This window comes from Heterodontus francisci, unplaced genomic scaffold, assembly GCF_036365525.1.
Source record: "Heterodontus francisci isolate sHetFra1 unplaced genomic scaffold, sHetFra1.hap1 HAP1_SCAFFOLD_901, whole genome shotgun sequence".
Taxonomy (NCBI): domain Eukaryota; kingdom Metazoa; phylum Chordata; class Chondrichthyes; order Heterodontiformes; family Heterodontidae; genus Heterodontus; species Heterodontus francisci.
Window position 1 is genome coordinate 141,846 of NW_027142197.1, and position 21,243 is coordinate 163,088.

The 21,243-nt window shown below is 40.3% G+C and overlaps 1 protein-coding gene across 2 annotated transcripts in view; it reads left to right on the forward strand.

The window, feature by feature from the left end:
* The window catches only part of LOC137366737 (HEPACAM family member 2-like), a 230,694-nt gene that overhangs the window by 120,938 nt on the left and 88,513 nt on the right, over positions 1-21,243 (forward strand). The window contains exon 4 of one of the 2 annotated variants that reach the window (XM_068028394.1): positions 7,523-7,657. In XM_068028394.1, the coding sequence (XP_067884495.1) occupies positions 7,523-7,657 (135 nt within the window). The remainder of the gene's footprint in view (positions 1-7,522; positions 7,658-21,243) is intronic. The other variant, XM_068028395.1, reaches the window with a different exon arrangement.

Below are 21,243 nucleotides of genomic sequence, written 5' to 3' on the forward strand. Positions count from 1 at the left end.
TGGAGGGAAGGGGGTGCGAGGGGGAGCTGGGAAGGGGTTGTGAGAGGTTAGGGGGTGGGGGAGGGGGGTGCGGGGGGGTGGTGAGCTGAGAGAGTGGAGCTGGGAAGGGGAAGTGGGGGGGGAGAGGGGGTGCAGGTAATAAGCCGCAGTACAGCTGTGATATTCTCCTTAACCTTTAATGCAACTCCCCCACCCCTTTTACATCCCCCTCTATCCCGCCTGAAGCTTCTAAAGCCTGGAACATTTAGCTGCCAATCCTGCCCTTCCCTCAACCAAGTTTCTTTAATAGCAACAACATCATATTTCCAAGTACCAATCCAAGCTCCAAGTTCATCTGCCTTACCTGTTATACTTCTCGCATCGAAACAAATGCACTTCAGACCACCAGTCCCGCTGTGCTCAGCAACATCTCCCTGCCTGCTCTTCCTCTTAGTCTTACTGGCCTTATTTACTATGTCCTCCTCATTTATTTCACTAGCTGTCCTACTGCTCTGGTTCCCACCGCCCTGCCACACTAGTTTAAACCCTCCCGAGTGACGCTAGCAAACCTTGCAGCCAGGATATTAGTGCCCTTCCAGATGCAACCCTGTAACCCTTGACACCACACTGGCAGTGTAACCCTGTGATCCGTGACACCACACTGGCAGTGTAACCCTGTGATCCGTGACACCACACTGGCCGTGTAACCCTGTGACCCCTGACATCACAGTGGCAGTGTAACCCTGTGACCCCTGACATCACACTGGCACTGTAACCCTGTGACCCCTGAAACCTCGCTGGTCGTGTAACCCTGTGGCCCCTGACATCACAGTGGCAGTGTAACCCTGTGACCCCTGACACCACACTGGCACTGTAACCCCTCACACAACACTGGCAATGTAACCCTATGACCACTGACACCACACTGGCAGTGTAACCCTGTGACCCCTGACACGACACTGGCAGTGTAACCCTGTGACCCCTGACACCACACTGGCAGCGTATATCCCCATATTTCATGGATCATTCGGTCACATTTGGGAACCAGCAGCTTTCAGTTTCTATTTCCTTCAAATTATTGGATGAGCAAACATTAACACCTTCTGTGAAAAAGTGTGTTGAGGTGGGGCACGAACAAAATGGCCGCCTAACCACATAAACCATCAGTCCCAGTAGACAACACCCCCTATCCCTGCTGACCCCTAACCCCTTAAACCATCAGCCCCAATAAACAGCACCCCCTATCCCTGCTGACCCCTAACCCCTTAAACCATCAGTCCCAATAAACAGCACCCCCTATCCCTGCTGACCCCTAACCCCTTAAACCATCAGTCCCAATAAACAGCACCCCCTATCCCTGCTGACCCCCAACCCCTTAAACCATCAGTCCCAAGAAACAACACCCCCTATCCCTGCTGACCCCTAACCACTTAAACCATCAGTCCCAATAAACAGCACCCCCTATCCCTGCTGACCCCGAACTCCTTAAACCATCAGTCCCAATAAACAACACCCCCTACCCCTGCTGATCCCAACCCCTTAAACCATCAGTCCCAATAAACAACACCCCCTACCCTGCTGATCCCAACCCCTTAAACCATCAGTCCCAATAAACAACGCCCCCACCCCTGCTGACCCCCATCCCCTTAAACCATCAGTCCCAATAAACAACACTCCCCACCCCTGCTGACCACAACCCCTTAAACCATCAGTCCCAATAAACAACGCCCCCCCTTCCACTGCTGACCCCCATCCCCTTAAACCATTAGTCACAATATACAATCTCCGACTACCCCTACTGACCCCAATCCTTTAAACCATCAGTCCCAATAAACAACGCCCCCCACCCCTGCTGACCCCCAACCCCTTAAACCATCAGTCCCAATAAACAACGCCCCCCACCCCTGCTGACCCCCAACCCCTTAAACCATCAGTCCCAATAAACAACGCCCCCCACCCCTGCTGACCCCCAACCCCTTAAACCATCAGTCCCAATAAACAACGCCCCCCACCCCTGCTGACCCCCAACCCCTTAAACCATCAGTCCCAATAAACAACGCCCCCACCCCTGCTGACCCCCAACCCCTTAAACCATCAGTCCCAATAAACAACACTCCCCACCCCTGCTGACCACAACCCCTTAAACCATCAGTCCCAATAAACAACACCCCCTATCCTGCTGACCCCCATCCCCTTAAATGATCATTCCCAATAAACAACACCCCCTACCCCAGCTGACCCCCATTCCTTAAACCATCATTCCCAATAAACAACAGCCCCTACCCCTGCTGACTCCAACCCTTTAAACCATCAGTCCCAATAAACAGCACCCCCTACCCCTGCTGACCCCCATCCCCTTAAACCATCAGTCCCAATAAACAACACCCCCTACCCCTGTTGACCCCCATCCCCTTAAACCATCATTCCCAATAAACAGCACCCCCTACCCCTGCTGACCCCCATCCCCTTAAACCATCAGTCCCAATAAACAACACCCCCTACCCCTGTTGACCCCCATCCCCTTAAACCATCATTCCCAATAAACAGCACCCCCTACCCCAGCTGACCCCCATCCCCTTAAACCATCAGTCCCAATAAACAACAGCTCCTACCCCTGCTGACTCCAACCCTTTAAACCATCATTCCCAATAAACAGCACCCCCTACCCCAGCTGACCCCCATCCCCTTAAACCATCAGTCCCAATAAACAACACCCCCTACCCCTGCTGACCCGCATCCCCTTAAACCATCAGTACCAAGAAACAACACTCCCCACCCCTGCTGACCCCCATCCCCTTAAACCATCAGTCCCAATAAACAGCACCCCCTACCCCTGCTGACTCCAACCCTTTAAACCATCATTCCCAATAAACAGCACCCCCTACCCCAGCTGACCCCCATCCTCTTAAACCATCAGTCCCAATAAACCACACCCCCTACCCCTGCTGACTCCAACCCTTTAAACCATCATTCCCAATAAACAGCACCCCCTACCCCAGCTGACCCCCATCCCCTTAAACCATCAGTCCCAATAAACAGCACCCCCTACCCCAGCTGACCCCCATCCCCTTAAACCATCAGTCCCAATAAACAACACCCCCTACCCCTGCTGACCCGCATCCCCTTAAACCATCAGTACCAAGAAACAACACTCCCCACCCCAGCTGACCCCCATCCTCTTAAACCATCAGTCCCAATAAACCACACCCCCTACCCCTGCTGACTCCAACCCTTTAAACCATCATTCCCAATAAACAGCACCCCCTACCCCAGCTGACCCCCATCCTCTTAAACCATCAGTCCCAATAAACAACACGCCCTACCCCTGCTGACTCCAACCCTTTAAACCATCATTCCCAATAAACAACACCCCCTACCCCTGCTGACTCCAACCCTTTAAACCATCAGTCCCAATAAACAGCACCCCCTACCCCTGCTGACCCCCATCCCCTTAAACCATCAGTCCCAATAAACAGCACCCCCTACCCCTGCTGACCCCCATCCCCTTAAACCATCAGTCCCAATAAACAACACCCCCTACCCCTGTTGACCCCCATCCCCTTAAACCATCAGTCCCAATAAACAACACTCCCCACCCCTGCTGACCCCCATCCCCTTAAACCATCAGTCCCAATAAACAACAGCTCCTACCCCTGCTGACTCCAACCCTTTAAACCATCATTCCCAATAAACAGCACCCCCTACCCCAGCTGACCCCCATCCCCTTAAACCATCAGTCCCAATAAACAACACCCCCTACCCCTGCTGACCCCCATCCCCTTAAACCATCAGTACCAAGAAACAACACTCCCCACCCCAGCTGACCCCCATCCTCTTAAACCATCAGTCCCAATAAACCACACCCCCTACCCCTGCTGACTCCAACCCTTTAAACCATCATTCCCAATAAACAGCACCCCCTACCCCAGCTGACCCCCATCCTCTTAAACCATCAGTCCCAATAAACAACACGCCCTACCCCTGCTGACTCCAACCCTTTAAACCATCATTCCCAATAAACAACACCCCCTACCCCAGCTGACCCCATCCCCTTAAACCATCAGTCCCAATAAACCACACCCCCTACCCCTGCTGACCCCCATCCCCTTAAACCATCAGTCCCAATAAACAACACCCCCTACCCCTGTTGACCCCCATCCCCTTAAACCATCAGTCCCAATAAACAACACTCCCCACCCCTGCTGACCCCCATCCCCTTAAACCATCAGTCCCAATAAACAACAGCTCCTACCCCTGCTGACTCCAACCCTTTAAACCATCAGTCCCAATAAACAGCACCCCCTACCCCTGCTGACCCCCATCCCCTTAAACCATCAGTCCCAATAAACAACACCCCCTACCCCTGTTGACCCCCATCCCCTTAAACCATCAGTCCCAATAAACAACACTCCCCACCCCTGCTGACCCCCATCCCCTTAAACCATCAGTCCCAATAAACAACAGCTCCTACCCCTGCTGACTCCAACCCTTTAAACCATCATTCCCAATAAACAGCACCCCCTACCCCAGCTGACCCCCATCCCCTTAAACCATCAGTCCCAATAAACAACACCCCCTACCCCTGCTGACCCCCATCCCCTTAAACCATCAGTACCAAGAAACAACACTCCCCACCCCTGCTGACCCCCATCCCCTTAAACCATCAGTACCAATAAACAACAGCCCCTACCCCTGCTGACTCCAACCCTTTAAACCATCATTCCCAATAAACAGCACCCCCTACCCCAGCTGACCCCCATCCTCTTAAACCATCAGTCCCAATAAACAACAGCTCCTACCCCTGCTGACTCCAACCCTTTAAACCATCATTCCCAATAAACAGCACCCCCTACCCCAGCTGACCCCCATCCCCTTAAACCATCAGTCCCAATAAACAACACCCCCTACCCCTGCTGACCCCCATCCCCTTAAACCATCAGTACCAAGAAACAACACTCCCCACCCCTGCTGACCCCCATCCCCTTAAACCATCAGTCCCAATAAACAACAGCCCCTACCCCTGCTGACTCCAACCCTTTAAACCATCATTCCCAATAAACAGCACCCCCTACCCCAGCTGACCCCCATCCCCTTAAACCATCATTCCCAATAAACAGCACCCCCTACCCCAGCTGACCCCCATCCTCTTAAACCATCAGTCCCAATAAACCACACCCCCTACCCCTGCTGACTCCAACCCTTTAAACCATCATTCCCAATAAACAGCACCCCCTACCCCAGCTGACCCCCATCCCCTTAAACCATCAGTCCCAATAAACAACACCCCCTACCCCTGCTGACTCCAACCCTTTAAACCATCATTCCCAATAAACAGCACCCCCTACCCCAGCTGACCCCCATCCTCTTAAACCATCAGTCCCAATAAACAACACGCCCTACCCCTGCTGACTCCAACCCTTTAAACCATCATTCCCAATAAACAGCACCCCCTACCCCTGCTGACTCCAACCCTTTAAACCATCATTCCCAATAAACAGCACCCACTACCCCAGCTGACCCCCATCCCCTTACACCATCAGTCCCAATAAACAACACGCCCTACCCCTGCTGACTCCAACCCTTTAAACCATCATTCCCAATAAGCAGCACCCCCTACCCCAGCTGACCCCCATCCCCTTACACCATCAGTCCCAATAAACCACACCCCCTACCCCTGCTGACTCCAACCCTTTAAACCATCATTCCCAATAAACAGCACCCCCTACCCCAGCTGACCCCCATCCCCTTAAACCATCAGTACCAAGAAACAACACTCCCCACCCCTGCTGACCCCCATCCCCTTAAACCATCAGTCCCAATAAACCACACCCCCTACCCCTGCTGACTCCAACCCTTTAAACCATCATTCCCAATAAACAGCACCCACTACCCCAGCTGACCCCCATCCTCTTAAACCATCAGTCCCAATAAACCACACCCTCTACCCCTGCTGACTCCAACCCTTTAAACCATCATTCCCAATAAACAGCACCCCCTACCCCAGCTGACCCCCATCCCCTTAAACCATCATTCCCAATAAACAGCACCCCCTACCCCAGCTGACCCCCATCACCTTAAACCATCAGTCCCAATAAACCACACCCCCTACCCCTGCTGACTCCAACCCTTTAAATCATCAGTCCAAGGAAACAATTCCTCATATTCCTGCTGACAGTCAAATCTAAACTCTTCTCTGAGAATCTGTTGTGATGCACACAGTGACTGAACATGTTTTGAAATCTGAAATCTTCATCTTTTCACTATTATTTATCAATGTGTTCGATGAAGGTGTAGAGAGACACTCATATCGATGTATTCTGACAACACGGATTTACCTGGCACATTAAATGTTGCAGACGAGAGCAGGAAGTTGTAAGGAAATTTTGAGAGATTAAGTGACTGAGTAAAACTCTGGCAGGTGGAGTTCATTGTGGAGAAATGTCACCTTAGCCACTGTGACCAAAGATGAGAATATTCTCTAAATGGCGAGAAGCTAGGAACTGTGGAGAAACAGAGAGATTTCAGTTTCAAGGACAGAAATCACTAAACACTGGTGGACAGGTAAAAAACTTATTATAAAGGCTTTTGCAATGTTGTCCTTTATCACAGTGGGACTGGAATATAAAGAGAAAAGGAGATGGGAATTATATTAGAGACAGACAGAGTTCTGGATAGAGTCCATCATGAATAACTGCATTCAGTCTGATCACCAACCCTCAGGAGGGATATATTGGTATTGGAGAGGGTGAAAGGCAGATTGACCAGAATAATCTCGGTGATAAAAGGGTTTAAGTTTGAGGACAGTTTGTGGAGATTAGGCTTGTATTCGCTTGAGTTTAGAAAATTAAGGGGAACTAATTGAGGTGTTTAAAATGATTAAAGGATTTGAAAAGGTATCGAAAGAGAAATATTTTACTCGAGTGGGGTTTGGGAGGGAGGGAGTCCAGAATAAGCCAATGGGGGGAAGGGGGAAGGAATTTAAAATGAGAGCTGGGCCATTCAGGGGTGATGTCAGGAAGAACTTCTTCACACTAAAGGGAATGGAAATCAGGAACTCTCCCCCCCAAACACTGTCCAGGCTGGGCATCAATTGTGAAGTTTAATTTGAGTGAAATTGTTAGTTTTTTTTTGGATTATGTGAATTAACGTTCCAGAACCAAGGCAACATAATGGAATTGAGGTACAGATCAGCCATGATCTAAGTGAACAATGGAACAGGCTTGAGGGGCTGAATGGCCTTAACCTGTTTGTGTGAGGAGAACATGACATGGATAAGCACTGGGAGCTTGAGAGAGGTTAGGAGGAGATTAGCTCTGAATGCTTAATGCATTGCCAAAGGTAATACTTGAAACAAGTGCAGTTCCAGCATTCAGAAGAGACTGAATAATTAACTAAAGAATGGATTTAATTGGGAGTAAAAGCTGAAAGTGGAAATGCAGAAAATGCCCCAGGTCAGGTCTTAATTCCCGAAATGCTAACAGATCCCTCTGTGTTGAAAGCTGTCATGAGTTCAATATTACTAAATTATTCAATTCTAAATCAGCAGCAGTGAAATCAGCCTGGTCACCCTATGGATACATTGGGTACGGAGGGTATCCCGGTTACATTGGCTACATAATCATCATTGTGTTAATTTACCAGTGGAAGAAAGAAGCAAAGATAGCGACGAGGGAGCGTGGTATGTATGAAGAAAAAAATTACGAATACAATGTTTTCCAGTACATGTGTAACATGAGATAATATTGGGAATGCTGATGACAGAAAGACATTAAAAGATTACAAGTTAATGTGCATAAAACATTAACACACAGACCGCTATAGATCGGTACAAATCAGTAACACATTAACAGACACCACAGGAGTGTATATAACAGTAACACACAGAGACAGTTATAGATCGGTATAAATCAGTAACACATTAACAGACACTACAGGAGTGTATATAACAGTAACACGCAGAGACAGTTATAGATCGGTATAAATCAGTAACACATTAACAGACACTACAGGAGTGTATATAACAGCAACACACAGAGACAGTTATAGATCGGTATAAATCAGTAACACATTAACAGACACTAAAGGAATGTATATAACAGTAACACAGAGAGACAGTTATAGATCGGAATAAATCAGTAATACATTAACAGACACTACAGGAGTGTATATAACAGTAACACACAGAGACAGTTATAGATCGGTATAAATCAGTAACTATTAACAGACACTGCAGGAGTGTATATAACATTAACACACAGAGACAGTTATAGATCGGTATAAATCAGTAACACATTAACAGACACTACAGGAGTGTATATAACAGTAACACGAAGAGACAGTTATAGATCGGTAGAAATCAGTAACACATTAACAGACACTACAGGAGTGTATATAACAGTAACACACAGAGACAGTTATAGATCGGTATAAATCAGTAACACATTAACAGACACTACAGGAATGTATATAACATTAACACACAGTGACAGTTATAGATCGGTATAAATCAGTAACACATTAACAGACAATACAGGAGTGTATATAACAGTAACACACAGAGACAGTTATAGATCGGTATTAATCAGTAACACATTAACAGACACGACAGGAGTGTATATAACAGTAACACACAGAGACAGTTATAGATCGGTATAAATCAGTAACACATTAACAGACACTGCAGGAGTGTATATAACATTAACACACAGAGACAGTTTATAGATCGGTATAAATCAGTAACACATTAACAGACACTGCAGGAGTGTATATAACAGTAACACACAGAGACAGTTATAGTTCGGTATAAATCAGTAACACATTAACAGACACTACAGGAGTGTATATAACAGTAACACACAGAGACAGTTATAGATCGGTATAAATCAGTAACACATTAACAGACACTACAGGAGTGTATATAACAGTAACACACAGAGACAGTTATAGATCGGTATAAATCAGTAACACATTAACAGACACTACAGGAGTGTATATAACATTAACACACAGAGACAGTAAGAGATCGGTATAAATCAGTAACACATTAACAGACACTACAGGAGTGTATATAACAGTAACACACAGAGACAGTTATACATCGGTATAAATCAGTAACACATTAACAGACACGACAGGAGTGTATATAACAGTAACACACAGTGACAGTTATAGATCGGTATAAATCAGTTACACATTAACAGACACTACAGGAGTGTATATAACATTAACAGTCAGAGACAGTTATAGATCGGTATAAATCAGTAACACATTAACAGACACTACAGGAGTGTGTATAACATTAACACATAGTGACAGTTATAGATCGGTATAAATCAGTAACACATTAACAGACAATACAGAAGTGTATATAACAGTAACACACAGAGACAGTTATAGATCGGTATAAATCAGTAACACATTAACAGACACTACAGGAGTGTATATAACAGTAACACACAGAGACAGTTTTAGATCGGTATAAATCAGTAACACATTAACAGACACTACAGGAGTGTATATAACAGTAACACACAGAGACAGTTATAGATCGGTTTAAATCAGTAACACATTAACAGACACTACAGGAGTGTATATAACATTAACACACAGAGACAGTTATAGATCGGTATAAATCAGTAACACATTAACAGACACTACGGGAGTGTATATAACAGTAACACGCAGAGACAGTTATAGATCGGTATAAATCAGTAACACATTAAAAGACACTACAGGAAAGTATATAACAGTAACACACAGAGACAGTTATAGATCGGAATAAATCAGTAACACATTAACAGACACTACAGGAGTGTATATAACAGTAACACACAGAGACAGTTATAGATCGGTATAAATCAGTAACACATTAACAGACACTACAGGAGTGTATATAACAGTAACACACAGAGACAGTTATTGATCGGTATAAATCAGTAACACATTAACAGACAATACAGGAGTGTATATAACAGTAACACACAGAGACAGTTATAGATCGGAATAAATCAGTAACACATTAACAGACACTACAGGAGTGTATATAACAGTAAGACACAGAGACAGTTATAGATCGGTATAAATCAGTAACACATTAACAGACACTACAGGAGTGTATATAACAGTAACACGCAGAGACAGTTATAGATCGGTATAAATCAGTAACACATTAACAGACACTACAGGAGTGTATATAACAGTAACACACAGAGACAGTTATAGATCGATATAAATCAGTAACACATTAACAGACACTACAGGAGTGTAAATAACACTAACACACAGAGACAGTTATAGATCGATATAAATCAGTAACACATTAACAGACACTACAGGAGTGTATATAACAGTAACACACAGAGACAGTTATAGATCGGTATAAATCAGTAACACATTAACTGACACGACAGGAGTGTATATAACAGTAACACGCAGAGACAGTTATAGATCAGTATAAATCAGTAACACATTAACAGGCACTAAAGGAATGTATATAACAGTAACACACAGAGACAGTTATAGATCAGTATAAATCAGTTACACATTAACAGGCACTAAAGGAATGTATATAACAGTAACACACAGAGACAGTTATAGATCGGTATAAATCAGTAACACATTAACAGACACTACAGGAGTGTATATAACAGTAACACACAGAGACAGTTATAGATCGGTAGAAATCAGTAACTCATTAACAGACACTACAGGAGTGAAGATAACAGTAACACAGAGAGACAGTTATAGATCGGAATAAATCAGTAATACATTAACAGACACTACAGGAGTGTATATAACAGTAACACACAGAGACAGTTATAGATCGGTATAAATCAGTAACACATTAACAGACACTACAGGAGTGTATATAACAGTAACACACAGAGACAGTTATAGATCGGTAGAAATCAGTAACACATTAACAGACACTACAGGAGTGTATATAACAGTAACACAGAGAGACAGTTATAGATCGGAATAAATCAGTAATACATTAACAGACACTACAGGAGTGTATATAACAGTAACACACAGAGACAGTTATAGATCGGTATAAATCAGTAACACATTAACAGACACTACAGGAGTGTATATAACAGTAACACGCAGAGACAGTTATAGATCGGTATAAATCAGTAACACATTAACAGACACTACAGGAGTGTATATAACAGTAACACACAGAGACAGTTATAGATCGGTATAAATCAGTAACTATTAACAGACACTGCAGGAGTGTATATAACATTAACACACAGAGACAGTTATAGATCGGTATAAATCAGTAACACATTAACAGACACTACAGGAGTGTATATAACAGTAACAGGCAGAGACAGTTATAGATCGGTATAAATCAGTAACACATTAACAGACACTACAGGAGTGTATATAACAGTAACACGCAGAGACAGTTATAGATCGGTATAAATCAGTAACACATTAACAGACACTACAGGAGTGTATATAACAGTAACACACAGAGACAGTTGTAGATCGGAATAAATCAGTAACACATTAACAGACACTACAGGAGTGTATATAACAGTAACACACAGAGACAGTTATAGATCGGTATAAATCAGTAACACATGAACAGACAATACAGGAGTGTATATAACAGTAACACACAGAGACAGTTATAGATCGGAATAAATCAGTAACACATTAACAGACACTACAGGAGTGTATATAACAGTAAGACACAGAGACAGTTATAGATCGGTATAATTCAGTAACACATTAACAGACACTACAGGAGTGTATATAACAGTAACACACAGAGACAGTTATAGATCGATATAAATCAGTAACACATTAACAGACACTACAGGAGTGTATATAACAGTAACACACAAAGACAGTTATAGATCGGTATAAATCAGTAACACATTAACAGACACTACAGGAGTGTATATAACAGTAACACACAGAGACAGCTATAGATCGGTAGAAATCAGCAACACATTAACAGACACTACAGGAGTGTATATAACAGTAACACACAGAGACAGTTATAGATCAGTATAAATCAGTAACACATTAACAGACACTAAAGGAATGTATATAACAGTAACACACAGAGACAGTTATAGATCAGTATAAATCAGTTACACATTAACAGACACTACAGGAGTGTATATAACAGTAACACACAGAGACAGTTATAGATCGGTAGAAATCAGTAACACATTAACAGACACTACAGGAGTGTATATAACAGTAACACAGAGAGACAGTTATAGATCGGAATAAATCAGTAATACATTAACAGACAGTACAGGAGTGTATATAACAGTAACACACAGAGACAGTTATAGATCGGTATAAATCAGTAACACATTAACAGACACTACAGGAGTGTATATAACAGTAACACACAGAGACAGTTATAGATCGGTAGAAATCAGTAACACATTAACAGACACTACAGGAGTGTATATAACAGTAACACAGAGAGACAGTTATAGATCGGAATAAATCAGTAATACATTAACAGACACTACAGGAGTGTATATAACAGTAACACACAGAGACAGTTATAGATCGGTACAAATCAGTAACACATTAACAGACACGACAGGAGTGTATATAACAGTAACGCACGGAGACAGTTATAGATCGGTATAAATCAGTAACACATTAACAGACACTACAGGAGTGTATATAACAGTAACACACAGAGACAGTTATAGATCGGTATAAATCAGTAACACATTAACAGACACTAAAGGAATGTATATAACAGTAACACACAGAGACAGTTATTGATCGGTATAAATCAGTAACACATTAACAGACACTACAGGAGTGTATATAACATTAACACACAGAGACAGTTATAGATCGGTATAAATCAGTAACACATTAACAGACACTACAGGAGTGTATATAACAGTAACACAAAGAGACAGTTATAGATCGGAATAAATCAGTAACACATTAACAGACACTACAGGAGTGTATATAACAGTAACACACAGAGACAGTTATAGATCGGTATAAATCAGTAACACATTAACAGACACTACAGGAGTGTATATAACAGTAACACACAGAGACAGTTATAGATCGGTATAAATCAGTAATACATTAACAGACACTACACGAGTGTATATAACAGTAACACACAGAGACAGTTATAGATCGGAATAAATCAGTAATGCATTAACAGACACTTCACGACTGTATATAACAGTAACACACAGAGACAGTTATAGATCGGTATAAATCAGTAACACATTAACAGACACTGCAGGAGTGTATATAACATTAACACACAGAGACAGTTTATAGATCGGTATAAATCAGTAACACATTAACAGACACTGCAGGAGTGTATATAACAGTAACACACAGAGACAGTTATAGATCGGTATAAATCAGTAACACATTAACAGACACTACAGGAGTGTATATAACAGTAACACACAGAGACAGTTATAGATCGGTATAAATCAGGAACACATTAACAGACACTACGGGAGTGTATATAACAGTAACTCGCAGAGACAGTTATAGATCGGTATAAATCAGTAACACATTAACAGACACTACAGGAGTGTATATAACAGTAACACACAGAGACAGTTATAGATCGGAATAAATCAGTAACACATTAACAGACACTACAGGAGTGTATATAACAGTAACACACAGAGACAGTTATAGATCGGTATAAATCAGTAACACATTAACAGACACTACAGGAGTGTATATAACAGTAACACACAGAGACAGTTATAGATCGGTATAAATCAGGAACACATTAACAGACACTACAGGAGTGTATATAACAGTAACACGCAGAGACAGTTATAGATCTGTATAAATCAGTAACACATTAACAGACACTACAGGAGTGTATATAACAGTAACACACAGAGACAGATATAGATCGGTATAAATCAGTAACACATTAACAGACACTGCAGGAGTGTATATAACAGTAACACACAGAGACAGTTATTGATCGGTATAAATCAGTAACACATTAACAGACAATACAGGAGTGTATATAACAGTAACACACAGAGACAGTTATAGATCGGAATAAATCAGTAACACATTAACAGACACTACAGGAGTGTATATAACAGTAAGACACAGAGACAGTTATAGATCGGTATAAATCAGTAACACATTAACTGACACGACAGGAGTGTATATAACAGTAACACGCAGAGACAGTTATAGATCAGTATAAGTCAGTCACACATTAACAGACACTACAGGAGTGTATATAACAGTAACACACAGAGACAGTTATAGATCGGTATAAATCAGTAACACATTAACAGACACTACAGGAGTGTATATAACAGTAACACACAGAGACAGTTATAGATCGGTATAAATCAGTAACACATTAACAGACACTACAAGAGTGTATATAACAGTAACACACAGAGACAGTTATAGATCAGTATAAATCAGTAACACATTAACAGACACTAAAGGAATGTATATAACACTAACACACAGAGACAGTTATAGATCAGTATAAATCAGTTACACATTAACAGACACTACAGGAGTGTATATAACAGTAACACACAGAGACAGTTATAGATCGGTAGAAATCAGTAACACATTAACAGACACTACAGGAGTGTATATAACAGTAACACAGAGAGACAGTTATAGATCGGAATAAATCAGTAATACATTAACAGACAGTACAGGAGTGTATATAACAGTAACACACAGAGACAGTTATAGATCGGTATAAATCAGTAACACATTAACAGACACTACAGGAGTGTATATAACAGTAACACACAGAGACAGTTATAGATCGGTAGAAATCAGTAACACATTAACAGACACTACAGGAGTGTATATAACAGTAACACAGAGAGACAGTTATAGATCGGAATAAATCAGTAATACATTAACAGACACTACAGGAGTGTATATAACAGTAACACACAGAGACAGTTATAGATCGGTACAAATCAGTAACACATTAACAGACACGACAGGAGTGTATATAACAGTAACGCACGGAGACAGTTATAGATCGGTATAAATCAGTAACACATTAACAGACACTACAGGAGTGTATATAACAGTAACACACAGAGACAGTTATAGATCGGTATAAATCAGTAACACATTAACAGACACTAAAGGAATGTATATAACAGTAACACACAGAGACAGTTATTGATCGGTATAAATCAGTAACACATTAACAGACACTACAGGAGTGTATATAACATTAACACACAGAGACAGTTATAGATCGGTATAAATCAGTAACACATTAACAGACACTACAGGAGTGTATATAACAGTAACACAAAGAGACAGTTATAGATCGGAATAAATCAGTAACACATTAACAGACACTACAGGAGTGTATATAACAGTAACACACAGAGACAGTTATAGATCGGTATAAATCAGTAACACATTAACAGACACTACAGGAGTGTATATAACAGTAACACACAGAGACAGTTATAGATCGGTATAAATCAGTAATACATTAACAGACACTACACGAGTGTATATAACAGTAACACACAGAGACAGTTATAGATCGGAATAAATCAGTAATGCATTAACAGACACTACACGAGTGTATATAACAGTAACACACAGAGACAGTTATAGATCGGTATAAATCAGTAACACATTAACAGACACTGCAGGAGTGTATATAACATTAACACACAGAGACAGTTTATAGATCGGTATAAATCAGTAACACATTAACAGACACTGCAGGAGTGTATATAACAGTAACACACAGAGACAGTTATAGATCGGTATAAATCAGTAACACATTAACAGACACTACAGGAGTGTATATAACAGTAACACACAGAGACAGTTATAGATCGGTATAAATCAGTAACACATTAACAGACACTACAGGAGTGTATATAACATTAACACACAGAGACAGTTATAGATCGGTATAAATCAGTAACACATTAACAGACAGTACAGGAGTGTATATAACAGTAACACACAGAGACAGTTATACATCGGTATAAATCAGTAACACATTAACAGACACGACAGGAGTGTATATAACAGTAACACACAGTGACAGTTATAGATCGGTATAAATCAGTTACACATTAACAGACACTACAGGAGTGTATATAACATTAACACGCAGAGACAGTTATCGATCGGTATAAATCAGTAACACATTAACAGACACTACAGGAGTGTATATAACATTAACACATAGTGACAGTTATAGATCGGTATAAATCAGTAACACATTAACAGACAATACAGGAGTGTATATAACAGTAACACACAGAGACAGTTATAGATCGGTATAAATCAGTAACACATTAACAGACACTACAGGAGTGTATATATCAGTAACACACAGAGACAGTTTTAGATCGGTATAAATCAGTAACACATTAACAGACACTACAGGAGTGTATATAACAGTAACACACAGAGACAGTTATAGATCGGTTTAAATCAGTAACACATTAACAGACACTACAGGAGTGTATATAACATTAACACACAGAGACAGTTATAGATCGGTATAAATCAGGAACACATTAACAGACACTACGGGAGTGTATATAACAGTAACTCGCAGAGACAGTTATAGATCGGTATAAATCAGTAACACATTAACAGACACTACAGGAGTGTATATAACAGTAACACACAGAGACAGTTATAGATCGGAATAAATCAGTAACACATTAACAGACACTACAGGAGTGTATATAACAGTAACACACAGAGACAGTTATAGATCGGTATAAATCAGTAACACATTAACAGACACTACAGGAGTGTATATAACAGTAACACACAGAGACAGTTATAGATCGGTATAAATCAGGAACACATTAACAGACACTACAGGAGTGTATATAACAGTAACACGCAGAGACAGTTATAGATCTGTATAAATCAGTAACACATTAACAGACACTACAGGAGTGTATATAACAGTAACACACAGAGACAGATATAGATCGGTATAAATCAGTAACACATTAACAGACACTGCAGGAGTGTATATAACAGTAACACACAGAGACAGTTATTGATCGGTATAAATCAGTAACACATTAACAGACAATACAGGAGTGTATATAACAGTAACACACAGAGACAGTTATAGATCGGAATAAATCAGTAACACATTAACAGACACTACAGGAGTGTATATAACAGTAAGACACAGAGACAGTTATAGATCGGTATAAATCAGTAACACATTAACTGACACGACAGGAGTGTATATAACAGTAACACGCAGAGACAGTTATAGATCAGTATAAGTCAGTCACACATTAACAGACACTACAGGAGTGTATATAACAGTAACACACAGAGACAGTTATAGATCGGTATAAATCAGTAACACATTAACAGACACTACAGGAGTGTATATAACAGTAACACACAGAGACAGTTATAGATCGGTATAAATCAGTAACACATTAACAGACACTACAAGAGTGTATATAACAGTAACACACAGAGACAGTTATAGATCAGTATAAATCAGTAACACATTAACAGACACTAAAGGAATGTATATAACAGTAACACACAGAGACAGTTATAGATCAGTATAAATCAGTTACACATTAACAGACACTACAGGAGTGTATATAACAGTAACACACAGAGACAGTTATAGATCGGTAGAAATCAGTAACACATTAACAGACACTACAGGAGTGTATATAACAGTAACACAGAGAGACAGTTATAGATCGGAATAAATCAGTAATACATTAACAGACAGTACAGGAGTGTATATAACAGTAACACACAGAGACAGTTATAGATCGGTATAAATCAGTAACACATTAACAGACACTACAGGAGTGTATATAACAGTAACACACAGAGACAGTTATAGATCGGTAGAAATCAGTAACACATTAACAGACACTACAGGAGTGTATATAACAGTAACACAGAGAGACAGTTATAGATCGGAATAAATCAGTAATACATTAACAGACACTACAGGAGTGTATATAACAGTAACACACAGAGACAGTTATAGATCGGTACAAATCAGTAACACATTAACAGACACGACAGGAGTGTATATAACAGTAACGCACGGAGACAGTTATAGATCGGTATAAATCAGTAACACATTAACAGACACTACAGGAGTGTATATAACAGTAACACACAGAGACAGTTATAGATCGGTATAAATCAGTAACACATTAACAGACACTAAAGGAATGTATATAACAGTAACACACAGAGACAGTTATTGATCGGTATAAATCAGTAACACATTAACAGACACTACAGGAGTGTATATAACATTAACACACAGAGACAGTTATAGATCGGTATAAATCAGTAACACATTAACAGACACTACAGGAGTGTATATAACAGTAACACAAAGAGACAGTTATAGATCGGAATAAATCAGTAACACATTAACAGACACTACAGGAGTGTATATAACAGTAACACACAGAGACAGTTATAGATCGGTATAAATCAGTAACACATTAACAGACACTACAGGAGTGTATATAACAGTAACACACAGAGACAGTTATAGATCGGTATAAATCAGTAATACATTAACAGACACTACACGAGTGTATATAACAGTAACACACAGAGACAGTTATAGATCGGAATAAATCAGTAATGCATTAACAGACACTACACGAGTGTATATAACAGTAACACACAGAGACAGTTATAGATCGGTATAAATCAGTAACACATTAACAGACACTGCAGGAGTGTATATAACATTAACACACAGAGACAGTTTATAGATCGGTATAAATCAGTAACACATTAACAGACACTGCAGGAGTGTATATAACAGTAACACACAGAGACAGTTATAGATCGGTATAAATCAGTAACACATTAACAGACACTACAGGAGTGTATATAACAGTAACACGCAGAGACAGTTATAGATCGGTATAAATCAGTAACACATTAACAGACACTACAGGAGTGTATATAACATTAACACACAGAGACAGTTATAGATCGGTATAAATCAGTAACACATTAACAGACAGTACAGGAGTGTATATAACAGTAACACACAGAGACAGTTATACATCGGTATAAATCAGTAACACATTAACAGACACGACAGGAGTGTATATAACAGTAACACACAGTGACAGTTATAGATCGGTATAAATCAGTTACACATTAACAGACACTACAGGAGTGTATATAACATTAACACGCAGAGACAGTTATCGATCGGTATAAATCAGTAACACATTAACAGACACTACAGGAGTGTATATAACATTAACACATAGTGACAGTTATAGATCGGTATAAATCAGTAACACATTAACAGACAATACAGGAGTGTATATAACAGTAACACACAGAGACAGTTATAGATCGGTATAAATCAGTAACACATTAACAGACACTACAGGAGTGTATATATCAGTAACACACAGAGACAGTTTTAGATCGGTATAAATCAGTAACACATTAACAGACACTACAGGAGTGTATATAACAGTAACACACAGAGACAGTTATAGATCGGTTTAAATCAGTAACACATTAACAGACACTACAGGAGTGTATATAACATTAACACACAGAGACAGTTATAGATCGGTATAAATCAGGAACACATTAACAGACACTACGGGAGTGTATATAACAGTAACTCGCAGAGACAGTTATAGATCGGTATAAATCAGTAACACATTAACAGACACTACAGGAGTGTATATAACAGTAACACACAGAGACAGTTATAGATCGGAATAAATCAGTAACACATTAACAGACACTACAGGAGTGTATATAACAGTAACACACAGAGACAGTTATAGATCGGTATAAATCAGTAACACATTAACAGACACTACAGGAGTGTATATAACAGTAACACACAGAGACAGTTATAGATCGGTATAAATCAGGAACACATTAACAGACACTACAGGAGTGTATATAACAGTAACACGCAGAGACAGTTATAGATCTGTATAAATCAGTAACACATTAACAGACACTACAGGAGTGTATATAACAGTAACACGCAGAGACAGTTATAGATCGGTATAAATCAGTAACACATTAACAGACACTACAGGAGTGTATATAACAGTAACACACAGAGACAGTTATAGATCGGTATAAATCAGTAACACATTAACAGACAATACAGGAGTGTATATAACAGTAACACACAGAGACAGATATAGATCTGTATAAATCAGTAACACATTAACAGACAATACAGGAGTGTATATAACAGTAACACACAGAGACAGTTATAGATCGGTATAAATCAGTAACACATTAACAGACACTACAGGAGTGTATATAACAGTAACACACAGAGACAGATATAGATCGGTATAAATCAGTAACACATTAACAGACAATACAGGAGTGTATATAACAGTAACACACAGAGACAGTTATAGATCGGTATAAATCAGTAACACATTAACAGACACTACAGGAGTGTATATAACAGTAACACACAGAGACAGATATAGATCGGTATAAATCAGTAACACATTAACAGACAATACAGGAGTGTATATAACAGTAACACACAGAGACAGTTATAGATCGGTATAAATCAGTAACACATTAACAGACAATACAGGAGTGTATATAACAGTAACACACAGAGACAGTTATAGATCGGTATAAATCAGTAACACATTAACAGACAATACAGGAGTGTATATAACAGTAACACACAGAGACAGTTATAGATCGGTATAAATCAGTAACACATTAACAGACAATACAGGAGTGTATATAACAGTAACACACAGAGACAGTTATAGATCGGTATAAATCAGTAACACATTAACAGACACTACAGGAGTGTATATAACAGTAACACACAGAGACAGATATAGATCGGTATAAATCAGTAACACATTAACAGACACTGCAGGAGTGTATATAACAGTAACACACAGAGACAGTTATTGATCGGTATAAATCAGTAACACATTAACAGACAATACAGGAGTGTATATAACAGTAACACACAGAGACAGTTATAGATCGGAATAAATCAGTAACACATTAACAGACACTACAGGAGTGTATATAACAGTAAGACACAGAGACAGTTATAGATCGGTATAAATCAGTAACACATTAACTGACACGACAGGAGTGTATATAACAGTAACACGCAGAGACAGTTATAGATCAGTATAAGTCAGTCACACATTAACAGACACTACAGGAGTGTATATAACAGTAACACACAGAGACAGTTATAGATCGGTATAAATCAGT